The 14981-nt window shown below is 41.7% G+C and overlaps 1 protein-coding gene across 10 annotated transcripts in view; it reads right to left on the bottom strand.

The window, feature by feature from the left end:
- RAPH1 (Ras association (RalGDS/AF-6) and pleckstrin homology domains 1) overlaps positions 1-14981 on the bottom strand; it is a 257631-nt gene that overhangs the window by 129245 nt on the left and 113405 nt on the right. For 8 of the 10 annotated variants that reach the window (XM_077448539.1, XM_077448530.1, XM_077448532.1 and 5 more), the window contains one exon: positions 6483-6602. In XM_077448539.1, coding sequence (XP_077304665.1) covers positions 6483-6602 — 120 coding nt within the window. Of the gene's footprint in view, positions 1-6482; positions 6603-12770; positions 12899-14981 lie in introns of all 10 variants that reach the window. The other 2 variants (XM_077448535.1, XM_077448536.1) reach the window with 1 other exon arrangement.

The following is a 14981-nucleotide window of genomic DNA, read 5'->3' as shown; positions in this document are numbered from 1 at the left end:
GTACCGTATTTGCCGGCGTATAAGACGACCTTTTACACTTAAAAAAACTGAGCAAAAAGGAGGGGTCGTCTTATACGCCGGGTCCGCTGCTGGGATGCCTTCTGGCTGTCCGGTAATACTGTATGTAGCTTCGGCTACATACAGTATATACCACTGAACCAATCCCAGTGAGCGATGTATTCAAATGAATACAGAGCCTGCTCGGATTGGAGCAGCAATCTCTGCCAATCCGAGCAGGCTACACACAGTAGCCTGCTCCGATTGGCTTTGAGAGTGAGGCGCGGGCTGATGATGTAACAGCCTCCGCCAATCCCAGCAGGCTTTGTATTCATTAATAGAATACATTGCTCGCCGTGATTGGATCCAGCACCAGAAGGAAGAAGGAAATGGCTCCAGCAAGAACGAAGAAGAAGAGGGATATGAAGCGTCGGAAGCCTCGGAATCGGGGGTCGTCTTAAACGGTGAGTACGGGCAAAACATTTTAACTGTGCAGGTTTTTAGGGGGTCGTCTTATATGCCGGGTCGTCTTATACGCCGGCAAATACGGTAATCTATTTTTTTTTTTTATGTGAACTATAGGCAAATTAAAAAATAATCATAGGATGCAGGGGGTCAACACATTGTTTAAAAACAGACAGAAGGCCTGTCCCTGCAGGGTGACAAAACAATTGTGCCATTTAACTAACAAACAGCAATGTTACCCTATTACAGGAAATGGGGGAAAAAAGATCTACTGGCAGGATCAACAGGCCACAAAGCTACGTCACAGGGGGAACTGAGGATAATAAATACTCACTGTGTCAATGCTAGTGGCAGACTGCATCACATAGGTCATTTTACACGTTATAAGTTAAAGCAAACAGTCACACAACTCAGTAAAAAGGTACTACAGCAACAAACTAAATACAGAGGCGGTTATTTACAAAAGGCAAATCTACTTTGCTTTGCAAGGGCACTTGGAAGTGCAGTCGCTCTAAATCTGAGGGGGTAGATCTGAAATGAGTAGAAGCTCTGCTGATTTTATCATCCAATCATGTGCAAGCTAAAATGCTGTTTTTATTTTCCTTGCATGTCCCTCTCGGATATAGTGTGACTTTACTTCCTAGTGCACTTGCAGTACAAAGTGGATTTTCCTTCAGTAAATAACCCCCAGAGTCTAGAGTGGCCACATAAATGTTGCACAAATCTATTAGTGCAGGCTCTAATTTAAGGGAGAGCATAGTGTATTTCTAGCAAACACATATTTATAGGGTTTGTAAAGTCTCATGGTTTTTCACCTTAATGTATTCTATGCATTAAACCGCTTGCCGAGCAGCCTCCATCATTATACTACATCAGGTCGGCAAGTTTGCATGAGCCGCCATAGCTATACATCAGCTCCTTTATGCAGGATAGCAGGCGCTAGCACACACCTGCTGCACTGGTGCCGATGCTCGTGGCCGACAGTCGTGATGACCGCTGGCTACGAGCGATCACGGGCATGAGAGCAGAACAAGGATGTGTGTGTATAAACACACAAATCCCTGTTCTGTTAAGAGAGACAGATCATGAGTTCCTAATAGCTAGGAACCACGATCTGTCATCCCCTCTAGTCAGTCCCCTCCCCCTATAGTTAGGACACGCACACGTGTAGCTGCAGATCGGTCAGGCTGCCCATGATGACTTGTGTCCATAGCTGCTGTTGTCCAGTTTCTACAATGGGCACGTGAGCTTCAGACCTTGATAACAGCAGCAATGGAGGAAAGTGGCCCGGTCTGATAAATTTAAGAATGGTTTGAGGAAAACGACGAGTTTGAGGTGTTAATGTGGCCTCCAAATTCTCCAGATCTCAAACTGTGGGATATGCTGGAAAAAGTCCAATCCATAGAGGCACCACTTTGCAATTTACATGACTTAAAGCATTTATTTACTCAAAAAACAAAAACAGATCCTGTTGCCTTAAAGCATGTCATACAACACAGTGCTTGTGCTGTGTAGTTTGGCCCCGTTAACCTGAAATACCTGGCATAGCCTTCCCCCTGTATGCGGACTCTGAAATATCAGGGCTGCTGAGCCCTGACACAGTTTTCAGCGTACATGCCTCCGTCATAAGCTGCCCTGTTCTCCTGTGTCTCCTCTGTCCTCATCCCCCCTCCCCCATCTGCTCATACCAGTGCCCGCATCCGCCCCTCCCTCCTCTCATATCTGCAGCTAAATCCTCCCATCCTCTCTGTACTATAATAATAAGTGTCCCTGTGTAATGTAAAAAATCTGCCATCTGTATCTATATGACCGCAGCTTCCGGAGCTCAACTATGAGCGGAGAGAGAGGAGAGAAGAGAGCTGACAAGTCAGCTGAGTGCAGGGAGCCAAGCTTATATAGGTACAATCTGGCATATTTTTTACAATGCACAGGGACACATTATTATAGAACAAAGGAGATGGGAGGATTTGAAAGAAGTGGGTTAACAACCACTTTAACCTCTTAAAGACCAGGCCTTTTTTTCAGACTCGGTGTTTACAAGTTAAAAACATGTGTTTTTGCTAGAAAATTACTTAGAACCCCCAAATATTATACTTTTTTTTTTTCTAACACCCTAGAGAATAAAATGGCGGCCATTGCAATGCTTTTTGTCACACCGTATTTGCGCAGCAGTCTTACAAGCGCACTTTTTTGGGAAAAAATTCACTTTTTTGAATAAAAAAATAAGACAACAGTAAAGTTAGCCCAATTTCTTTTTATATTGTGAAAGATAATGTTATGCCAAGTAAATTGATACCCAACATGTCACGTTTAAAAATTGCACCCGCTCGTGGAATGGTGTCAAACTTTTACCCTTAAAAATCTTCATAGGCGACATTTAAAAATTTCTACAGGTTGCATGTTTTGAGTCAGAGGACATCTAGGGCTAGAATTATTGCTCTCCCTCTAACGATCGCAGCGATACCTCACATGTGTGGTTTGACCACTGTTTTCATAAGTGGGCACTACTCACGTGTGTGTGTTTTTTATATATATTATATACACACACAAATACTCTATAGGTGGGTGCATATTATTTTATTGTGTGAAGTCACAAACTAAAGCAGGGTAAACAGACAAAAAATTGTCAAGTTAAGCAGGAACCTGGCAAATTTTTCTGTGTGTGTGTACCTCTGTCTGTTCAACTGAAGCTGGTCTAACATCAAACATCAGTGGCTGTAGCACTGATCTTAGTATTCTGGCAGGGGGGGGGGGGGGGGGTGTATGTCCCTACTGTCAGAACACAATGTCCCGCAGGGGAGATCCCTGCTTTCACATCTCTTGTGAACCCTCAAGGTTTATACCCAGGTTAGGCTTGATATAAGGGCAAGTACACCTTAAGTTGCTTTTGTTTAGTCAGAATTCATCATGTTTTATAGTACAATCATTTATTACAATCATTTATTTAATTTGGACTCCCTTTCACACAGAGTGCAGAGACGGACTTGTCATCCACCGGCTCAGCGGGGATCAACAGAGCAATCTCCGCTGAGCAAGTGGAGTAGTGAAAACGGACAGCCCTGTGTGAAAGGGACCTAAGACTGTAAGGCCTCTTTCACACGGACTGTCTGTTTAGGTCCGCCTGTCAGTTTTTTAGGCGGACCTAAATGGATGCTCCATAGACCTCTATGGAGTGTCGGATGTCAGCGGTGACATGTCTGCTGACATCCGACCTGAAAAAGTGTGACGGAGGAAAAACCTACATTTCCATCAGTCTGAGGATCAGATCGGGTGACCACGGACTCTACGGTCCGTCCTCATCCGATCCCCCATTTGGGAGAGCGGCGCTCTGACAGGTCCATCCCTGCACAGTGTGCAGAGACAGACCTGTCATCTTCCTGCTCAGCGGGGATCGACGGAGCGATCCCCCACTGAACAGAGTGGGCTCCGTACACGGACACGTCCGTGCGAAGAAGCCCTAAGACTGACTTCTGTAAGACTTACTTCTAAGACTGACCTTTATAGGTTACATATAAAGTCTACATTTTATTTTTATTTTTAGAAAGTAGGACACATTTTTTACTTCAATAAAAATTTTTTGGATTACTGCACTATGGAGTCCACCTTCTCTCATTTTATGTGTAGTACCTCACAAAAGTGAGTACACCCCTCACATTTTTGTAAATTCTTTTCATGTAACAGCACTGAAGAAATCACACTTTGCTGCAATGTAAAGTACAGCTTGTAAAACAGTGTAAATTTGCTGTCCCCTCAAAATAACTCAACACACACCATTAATGTCTAAACCGCTGGCAACAAAAGTGAGTACATCCCTAAGTGAAAATGTCCAAATTGGGCCCAAAGTGTCAATATTTTGTGTGGCCACCATTATTTTCCAGCACTGCCTTAAGAGGCATGGAGTTCACCAGAGCTTCACAGGTTGCCATTGGAGTTCTCTTCCACTCCTCCTTTCTAAAATCCACATAGCTGGTGGATGTTAGAGACCTTGCAGTCCTCCACCTTCTGTTTGAGGGTGCCCCACAGATGATAAGTCTGGAGACATGCTTGGACAGTCCATCACCTTTGATTTGTGCATTTGTCAATAAAGTTTATCAATAAACTGATCATGTTGCGTGGCTGTGTCCCCCTTTGTGAGAATTCTTGAGACCACCTTTGTCTCAATTCTTTTCTCTGTTGCAGTCCATCACCTTTACCCTCAGCTTCTTTAGTAAGGCAGTGGTTGTCTTGGAAGTGTGTTTGGGGTCGTTATGTTGGAATACTGCCCTGCGGCCCAGTCTCTGAAGGGAGGAGAAATGGCTAATTGTGCCCAATTTGGAAATTTTCACTTAGGGTTGTTGAACTCAGTTTTGTTGAATTATTTTGAGGGGAAAGCAAATTTACACTGATGTACAAGCTGTACATTTACTAATTTACATCGTAGCAAAGTGCAATTTCTTCAGTGTTGTCATATGAAAAGATAATAAAATATTTACAAAATTGTGAGGGGTGGTACTTACTATTGTGAGATACTGTAAATAAAACTTGATGAGCCACGGAAGCAATCTCTATACAAGAGCGGTCTATAAATCAACTGTCTGCTGGGGAATCAGTATCCCATTCATACAAGAGACTTGACTAGACCTGTGTAGGTCTCTGTATGAGATGAGAGGTTGGGGCAAACCATTAGTACACAGTGTATGGTGACACTAGGATGAATTGGATGCCTTCTAATCTTCTTTGCACAAAGCACTTTCTTTATATATTTTTTATTCACTACCCTTGATTGGACACTATTGAGCAGATGGTGACAACGCTCTGGAAGAATTGGAGTTTCCTGTTTACTTGCATAAGCACTTTATATATCATTTTTGATTAATAACTTTCTTTCACTTTTTGATTGGACATTTTGTTTGATGTATTTACCATTACTCTGATGCCCCTTGCACTTTTGGATTCTTCTTCAACAGTCATATATGAGACTTATTTCTTTTTGTATATTAAATTTTTGGATATTGCACTTTATAGCTAGTTATTACTGTTTCTACTGAATATGTGCCACATTATTTTTCTTTATTTCACATTTTTTACTGCTGTAAACCCATCAGGGAGATTTCGGTATTCTTCTTGCCATGGTATCAACTATTATTGGGACAGATGTAGGGTGAACCATCCCTACTTGGAACACAGATTGAAAATAAAAAAAAAACAGAGGCCTACTGAAACCTTTAGGCGCCATTCAGACTAACGTGACTTTGGACATGATAAATTGCACGACTATTCACAGACATTTTTTTCAATGGCACCCATAAAGAGTTGAGATCTGTGCGACTTAAAGGTGCAGTGATTTTGAAAAGGCGCCTACACTGCTTTTGGTGCAACTTTTGATGTGATCAACTGAGTGTAAAGTCACACTCCAAAGTTGTCCTGCAAATTGTGTGACTTTGGAGTCACACTAGTGTTAATAGGGCCTTAAAAACAAAGCATCTAGCTGGAGTTGAGCTTTAATGTAAACAATGTCTCCACGAGCTGGATCTCCCCACAGCCAGACTGTTCACATCACTTCTGTGAGTATTTTACCAAATAATACCTAAATTAGCCAGCCGATTTAGGTGCTGTTTGTAATTGAGATTTACAAAAAAAAAAAAAAAGAAGAAGACCACAGGACTTAGAATTGCAAGCCAATAATTTATTAAATAGATATGAAAAGAATTTATAATTTACCTGCTAAAGTTGATTAATGCTTTACCTCAGGCAAACCGCTAACTACACAATTAAAATACACATAGGGAAAAAAAGAGTGGAGTGGGGGGGACTGGTATACAAAAGCATTTGTATATCTTCCTGAAATTCGGTTTTTGTAAAACATTTTCAAAGATATTTATGCAGTGACTTGAACTAAAAGAACCTTTGTATCTTATGCTTGCAGGTAGAATTGAGGCATTTTCTAATGTGTCATCCCACCCGTTTCCAAGCATAAAGGTGTCCATAGATGAATGCGAATAAGGCAACGTAAGACATTCTGCAAGAGTAAAAGTTCTCACCTGTGTAAGTTTGTCCAGTTCTCCCAGCCAGGCTCCAAACATCTTGTCCAGGTCCTGGTCTTCCTTATCACTGTCTTCCTCTGCCCCATGGTCAAGCTCCTCATCCGATAGCTGCTCCATCTACAAGCAGGGAAAGAACAAATTCAATATATGCATCATACAACCTCAAACTATTAATCAAGGTAAGACATCAAATAAACAAGTGAATAAATTAAAATGTCATTTGCAGTTAGGTTTTCTTACAAGAGAAGGTATTTAAAATGTTGTTACTTCCATTACAAACCCCCAAAAAAACAATGGCTTTATGTTCCCCATTCACAGATAGTCTTTAGGGCCATGCAAATTAATCTTATATACCCCCCTGGGCCAAACGTACTTCTAGAAGCCCTGGTCTATAGCAAATATACAAACAATATATTAGAACCAATCGTTTCACTTCTGTCTGGTTATACATTCTTAGTAGAGCTGCACAATTAATCGTCAAGAATCGTTATCGTGATCTTGACTAAAGTGTTTCACAATTCTTTCTATGCAAAGAATTGTCCCTGCTCTTCTGAAGCCATGACCCTCAAAAGAAAGGAAGAGAAAAACCCCAGTCTGCCAAGAATGATGGAGATGGTGATGGAGGAGGATATGGAGGAGGAGGAGGAAAAAAAAACAAACAGTCTGCCAAGAGAGGAGGAGGAGGAAAAAACAAAAACAGTCTGCGGAGAGGAAGAGGAGGGAAAAAAAACCCCAGTCTGTGGAGAGGAGGAGGAGGAGGAGGGAAAAAAAACCCCAGTCTGTGGAGAGGAGGAGGAGGAGGAGGGAAAAAAACCCCAGTCTGTGGAGAGGAGGAGGAGGAGGAGGAAGAAGGGAGGGGGAGGAGGAGAAGGAGGGGGAGGAGGAGGGGGAGGAGGGGGAGGAGGAGGAGGAGGAGGAGGACTAACCAGCAAAGTTGGCCCATTTTTTTTTTTTTTTTATAACGTGAAAAATTTTACGTCACGAGAATCGTGATCTTGTGTCGAGGACAATGTTTTAAATGTTTCTGAGATGAACTGACAGGTCCATTTGACCTGCTTTAAATGGGGTTTGCATCTCCATAGGCTTGTAAGGGAATGAAAAGCCCCTCTCACATGATCAAAGCGCGCCAAACACACACCCTTATAATAGTTCACAAAGCTCTCCTCTAATTCACTAAACTTCGCAGTGAAATACTGGAGGGCTTTTTGGATTATTTAAGGCCACTTTACCATAAGGCCTCTTGCAGAAGGGAGTAAAAAATGCCAAATTTTTTATTAATCTGGATTTAGATGCATGTGTCTATGGAACCATACACACAGATGCATAAAAAGTAATAGAGCGATGAGTGCATGTTTACGTGTGCATTATGCAAAACTGGCAATGAAAAATAATTCAAGGCTCAATTCATATGGCTGTATAAAAAAAAATGCATTGACAACTGTTAATCTTAAGGATCTGAATGCAGCTGCATTGTTTTCAATAGAGGCATTTACACAGCTGCGTAAAAATGCACTGCCTTCAGATCTGTAACACAAAGCCAAAAATCTGCATCTGAGTACATGCATCTACACATATAGCATTGGAGGGGGAAAAAAAAAATAAGAAAAAAAAGACAAGACAGAACAATTTTTAGGCATAACAAGCTGAACTACCGTATTTACTGATCATTATGCAGAAACTTTTGTTCCTTGCCTTAATAAGTAAATTTTTTACGGCTGAATTAATAAGGTCCTACACTTGTATATGCTTATTCGCGTTTACACAAGGTCTTCATGGAACATTTTACTCAGGATCTTCTTTTTCAACAAGATCCTCAGTATAAAACATCAGTAAAGTCTTACACCTTTGTAAGAAGATTATAATAAATTAATGAAACGAACAAAATGATACATGGCTTCTTCTCTAGGACCAAGCCCATAAATTAGAAACAATAAGGCATAAACAGTGAACATTTCATACATTTTACTAATTGCATTAGGACAAACTGTAAATCTAATAAAATGTGCTAAAGCGTCAAGTGTGTGTCAAGTCTACATTAAACCAAACCATTTCCCTTTTCTGAGGTTTCCGCTACAGGCCACTCGCACACCACAGATAACAGACGTTTTGTGACCAACATATCTATTTCAGCAAACTATGTCACATGAAGGAGCACTGAACCGCAACCCTAGGCTAGAGAAAGAAATAATTCATGCTTTTGTCTAACCTATTATAGAATGATATAGCAGAATTTTCTTCTGTGTTGTGTCCAAAAATAAATAATAAATTTTTTCCACCCCTTTCGTTAATTTTTCTTAATATAGAATAGTGTCCTAAACTATTAGTGTAGCTGAATAGTGTAGCTAAACTAAACATTCCTAAAAGCTTCCAGAAATGGCCATTAACCCAGTATTTTGGAAACATTTTCCCATTCTGTGCAATTTAGCAAAACTTGAACAAAAATGCATGGACTTTCATTGTATTAGACATTCATAGAAGTCGTTCCCAAACTAACAAATTATTTCATTCTAAAGAAACAATTTGGGAAGGCAATATACATGTAAACCACCAATATTATTATTTTGCTCTCAGATCTGCATAACAGCAAGGCCTTTAACCACTTGCCGACCGGGCCACAGCCGGTCGATTTTTATGGGAGGGTGTCCATGGACATCCTCCCAGAATCTTGCTCTGGCGCACCCCCTATGGCACGCTCCTGCAAACATCCGTGACCGCTGGTAGCGGCCGTTTACAACAAGATTGCTCCGTCATTTCACTTGTAAATAAACCAGCATAAATGTCATGATGCCGGTTCCTCCCTCCCCTCTCTGTACCGATCGAGAGGGGGAGAGATTGCAGCAGCGCTGTGGGCTGGATGTGTAGTTCCCACAGCGCTGCTCTGTGCCCACACTCTGCCCATACTCTGCAATAAATTTTAACAGAAACAAAGAATTTTATTTTATTTTTTTTACTGACTTTTCAGTCTTTTTTATTTATAGCGCAAAAAATTAAAATAAAAACAGCAGTGATTAAATACCACCAAATGAAATCTCTATTTGTGTGAAAAAAAAGGACATTTCATATGGGTACAGTGTTGCATGACTGAGTAATTGTCAAAGTGTGAGAGCACCGAAAGCTGAAAATTGGTCTGGTTAGGAAGGGAGTTTAAGTGCCCAGTGGTCAAGTGGTTAAATAACTTTGTTGGGGGGAAAAAAAAAAAAAAAAGTACTATAAGCAGAGATAACTAGTTAAAAGCAAAAACAGCAGAAAGAGGGCACCTGGGTCAGTATGATAGTAAAACCAAATAACACTTTATTCAGATACACTTAAGCTGGCCATACACCTATAGATTATCTGCAAATTTTCTATGGTTAGATGGAAAAAGTGCAACAGATTTCTCCATGTATGCTAAACTGTGTGGATGAAGGAATCTCCCACTGGGCCCAGCTTCAGCATCTTACTAGTCAGCCCCGCTGACCCTCAACCTAAACAATGCCTGCACCCAATTAGAATGTTCAGGTATTGTGAGAGCCAGTGGAGCCGACTAGCAAGATATGGAAGCTTGGGCCAGTGGGAGATTCTTCCATCCACACAGTTCAGCGTAGATGGAGGAATCTGTTCCACTTTTTCCATCTGACCATACACAAAAAACGCAGATAATCTATAGGTGTATGGCCAGTCTTACATTAAAGTATCTTGCAAGCTGCACATAGGGTGGATGTGGTTTACCAATCAAGCAGCCAGCTGTCACAAGGGATGAGAGGAGGATAAGCTCGGGCCCGCAGTATATAACCACTGGCATCTCCAGCTCTCTCAGAGCTAGCAAGAGACCAAATCAGGATGGGGGGGCTGCAACACGTTTCCAAGGTGCCGCCTCCTTCTTCAGGCCTGTGTGCAGCTTGCAAGACACTTTTAGGTAAGTATCTGAATAAAGTGTTACTTGCTTTTATCACACTGACCCAGGCGTTCTCTTTCTGCTGTTTTTGTTTGTGTCTGAGGGAATTGCCATTTCCTGCTGAGGAGCTGCCAGTGACTGTATACCATCCCCATCCACCTGTGGATCCATCTGTCCTGCGGACTTCTCTTTAATATGCCTTACTACTATGGACTAATTCTTACCCAATTCATTTTGAGAATATCAATAGTATATATAGTTGTCGCCCCACCCCCTCCCTGTTATTGATCCCTCATGGTCCACCTTATAGCTGCCAGCGAACACAGACACACACTACCTTCCAGTTCTGTGTGATATATTTCTTATACTGTTAAAAGGCAGCCTGTTAAAACATGTTCCACAACATAACAACCAATATATAACCATAGCAATGTCAGGCCAAAACATGAATAACTAGAAAATAAAAAGTAGAAAAAAAATAAATTAAAAAAAATAAATAAATTGACCTGAAACAGATTTACATTTAAATTTCAAATTGTACGCAGTAGATCTAACCCTATACATGTTACAATCTAAAAACAGAGTATTTCTGAGCAGCAAAAAAAAAAAAATACAAAATAAATGACCATTTACTTGTAGAAGTAATAAAATGGTTTTAAAGGCAGAAGGCTTTTCTTACTTTAATTCTCTCTCTGCATTAATGTAAAAAATCTTCTGTGTGCGTCTCCCCCTCCAATACTTACTTTACCCTGATTCCGATCCAGGCCACCTGAGAGCAGTGGCTCTCTTCGGCTTTCTCCTCACTGGAGATCGAGGCAGCCGCTGCAGCCAAAGGCTCTAACTGTGGTCGATCACAGCCAGTGAAGAGAGGATAGGGGGTGGGGCTGAGCTGTGCTCTGTGTGTGCCCATATAAGTGCCCCCATAGCTAGTGGTTTACTATGCTAGCACTCAGAGGCGGGGAGGAGCTAGGAGCACCTGCAGGGGACCCCAAGGATGAGGATTCCGGCTGCTCTGTGCAAAACTATTGAACAGAGCAGGTAACGAACGTGGAGCAAATGGAACCCCCCAGCACATGACAGCGTGATCACTGTACTCAGTCCCGTGACACTTCCTCCAGCTCCCTAAATGAAAGCCTGTACCTTGGTACAAACTGGGGCAAGAATCTACAGCAGCCTGGCCATGTTTGCAAAGTTTTGCAGGCTCATTTGCAAGTAAATAATAAATGTTCATTCTTTTCCTGCAAATATATGGCTTGCATTTTGGTCAATTCCTGCTGAAACAAGCTGTGGGTTGCCCTGTCATCACCAGGCTCAACAAAAATTGATTATTGAATACATTTTTGTTGAAGGAGCCAGGCGAAAAAATTGTTGGCCAAACAGTGACAGCATCCAGTCATTGTTTAGGTATTCTGACAGCCATGCATGCTGTCTGTCAGAATACAATAGCCGGCAAAGGAGATTTCTCCATCTACAATGTTTAGTGTGGATTTCTCCTATTTTTATATTTCTCTCATTCAGGCCACAGGCTGGAAAGAAATCTGTGTGTTTATGGTTAGCCTTGACCAATGAACTGAATTGTATACTTACAATTTAAAAAACTTTTCCGGCATGTTAAAACACAGACTACAGTGGCAAGAGCACAGTTCAAGAAACTTTGCATAATGTTCCCTTCTGCTGTGTAATCAAGACTGTTAAGTTCAAGAAAAGGCAGAGTGCTGCAATAACTTGGTATTTTTAACAAGCAGAATGCTGATCCGGGGAACTAAGATATGGACACTTCCTTGATTAAATGCACATCTATTTTGATTTGAAGTACAAGGAAGAATAGGCAACCCTGAACTAAGCCATTTGCATAAACTTAGAAGAGTTTAAATGCTAACGATGCCATACACCAAACAATTCAAGGTACTTTTCTAAAAACAGGTACCCAAACAAAACACACTTGTTCAATAACTGGACAATTTATTTTGTGTGAACTAAGCTGGCCAAAGAGGGATAGAATTTAGAAAGAAAATTCTTAGGAAATGTCTTAGAAAAATTGGTACGAAAATTCTCAGAACATTTGTCATTCGAAAGATTTTGTTTGCTTTTAACATTAGATTTTGGAATGATCAGAATTTACAGAATGAAAACCACATACACTGCTTGAAATTCATTTGTTCTAAATACATTTTTCATCTTGCTCCTTTAAATTTTCTTTACTACGGTCAAAATCAAATGTTGATTTGACCCACTAATGATTAGAAAGACAAACTTTTTGAGGACTTTCTTTTCCCAAGAATTTAGTTTGAAATTCTACCCATCTACAGTCAGCTTATTCAAATCAGGTAACAGGACACTATTGTTCCCTAGATCAGTGGTCATCAATCCTGTCCTCAGGGCCCACTAACAGGCCAGGTTTTATGTATTACCTTGAGGAGATGCAGGCTAGAATACTGCAATCACTGAGCAGCAAATGATATCACCTGTGATGTATTTCAGTTATCTTGCAAACCTGGCCTGTTGGTGGGCCTTGAGGACAGGGTTGATGACCACTGATCTAGAGAGAACAAAATTAAGGTTTAGCTCTGTGATTTTTATTGGGACTGTGACATTATGGCGGACACATTTTTTAAACCACTGACAATTATCCAGTGATCAGTGCTATAAAAATGCACTGATTACTGAGTAAATGTCACTAGCAGGGAAGGGGTTAACACTATGGGGCCATAAAGGGGCTGTGTTCCCTATGTGCGTTTCTAACTGTGGGGGATAGGACTGTCTAGGAGGAGAGAGAGCGAGATCGGTGTCCATACATAGTATAAACACACAATCTCTCTCTCCTCTCCCCTGAAAGGACCGGGATCGACGAGTTGCCATGAATGCAGCACCCCCGTTGCCATGAATGCAGCACCCCCCCACCCCCATTGTCATGAATGCAGCACCCCCCGTTGCCATGAATGCAGCACCCCGCCCCCTTTGCCATGAATGCAGCACCCCGCCCCCCCCCGCCGTTGCCATGAATGCAGCACCCGAATTGACATTAATGCAGACTCCCCATTGCCATCAGTGCAGCCTGATTCAAGCCCAGCTTGGAGGAGACACGGAGGGGGTGGGATGAGCGCCAGACATACAGGAGAAACTCCTGTTTTCTCGATGGCCTCTTTAATAGAAAGTCCCGCATCCTATGATGGACAGAACAGTCATCCAATGGTAGCGTAGGAGTTGGGACTTCCTTTTACACAGGCCGCAGTGTAAACAGGAAATCTCCTGTATGTAAGGCACTCATCCCGCCCCCTCCCTGTCCCCTCCAAGGCAGCCCAAATACATATCTTTTGTGGCCCCCGATGCTCGAGGCCACAAAAGATATACATGTCAGAATTACCAGAGGGGCTGTCCGAAGCCAGAACGCAGGCCGTGAGTATGGTTGCCACCTCATCCCTTTAAACCTGAACACATAATTACACAGGTTCTGTGGCCGATTTGGTGGTAATTAAACTCACTTGGCGCCTTATCTGAATTTAACTAGCCCCAGAACCTGTGTAATTCAATGGTGTTCGGGTTTAAAGGGATGAGGTGGCACCTCTGGCCATGATCGGCCCGCGGACCGGACTTTGGACATGCCTGAGTTAGACTAACACAGAAAGCAAAACAACAACAAAATCTAACAGTGCTTTACAAATAGGTCTCCTCCCACTGTACGCAGATAAAAACCTAATGGAGTAAAAGCAATTAAAAAAATACAACCTGGTCCTAAAATGTAAAGGCTATAGGATTCTAATGAATAAAGCACAAACACTGTCGCTGCTTAGACAATAACCACATGCTTTTCTATTAAAGAATCCAGGAACAGTAACACAAAGGAATTTTTTCCAGATAAACCAATTCATGATGATCTGCAGCTTGTCACAGCTTTCAGACAGTCTGCAGTTGCATCTATCAGCTCTTTGCATCCCAAGTAGGAAAATTCACTGAACTGAATGCCAAAACATGACCCCTTGCTTACTTTTGCTGTTAAGCAATGTGTTCCTGTTATCAATGATACTTGACGCACAGAAAGCTCATTGCATTTTTCTTGCTTTTCAGAGGTACAGAAAAAAAAAAGCCTACAGGCCTATAATTGTGAAGCCCCTTTTACATGGGGCGGACTCTGTGGGTCCACTCTCTATGGGTGGTCCTATGTACACAGATTGCCTGTCTGTTTATACCTGATGGCCTTCAGATCCACCAGAAGGCTGGGGAATGTCTGTTTTTAGCGGATAGGATGCCGCTGCTCCATAGAGGGCACTGGATTGTCCAATTGGGTCCACCTAAAAAAAACTGACAGGCAAACTCGATCGGTTCGCCAATGTGAAAAGGGGCCTCATATGCCGAGAAATATAGTAAAACAAATGTGATTATATCCTGATATTTATTTAAAAAAAACGTATATACAGAAGTGGTGGTATTTGTGCAATATTTCAGGAGGCTTCCAGGGTGGGACAGATACCTATACCTTCACATAACAGCACAGTAAAGCCCATGTCTGAGCATACACAATATATAGACATATACTATGTGGCATTTATAGTTGTATAGCTCTCTACTGTATTAGTCTCTATAATATTTTGAAGTTCAGCACCCTTGAGGAATAACAGTTACTG

The sequence above is a fragment of the Lithobates pipiens genome, unplaced genomic scaffold (genome assembly GCF_037356315.1).
Source record: "Lithobates pipiens isolate NorthernLeopardFrog02 unplaced genomic scaffold, aLitPip1_a1.2 Scaffold_22, whole genome shotgun sequence".
NCBI classification, from domain to species: domain Eukaryota; kingdom Metazoa; phylum Chordata; class Amphibia; order Anura; family Ranidae; genus Lithobates; species Lithobates pipiens.
The sequence above is the reverse complement of the archived record's forward strand: the minus strand, read 5'-3'. Positions and strand labels throughout refer to the sequence as shown.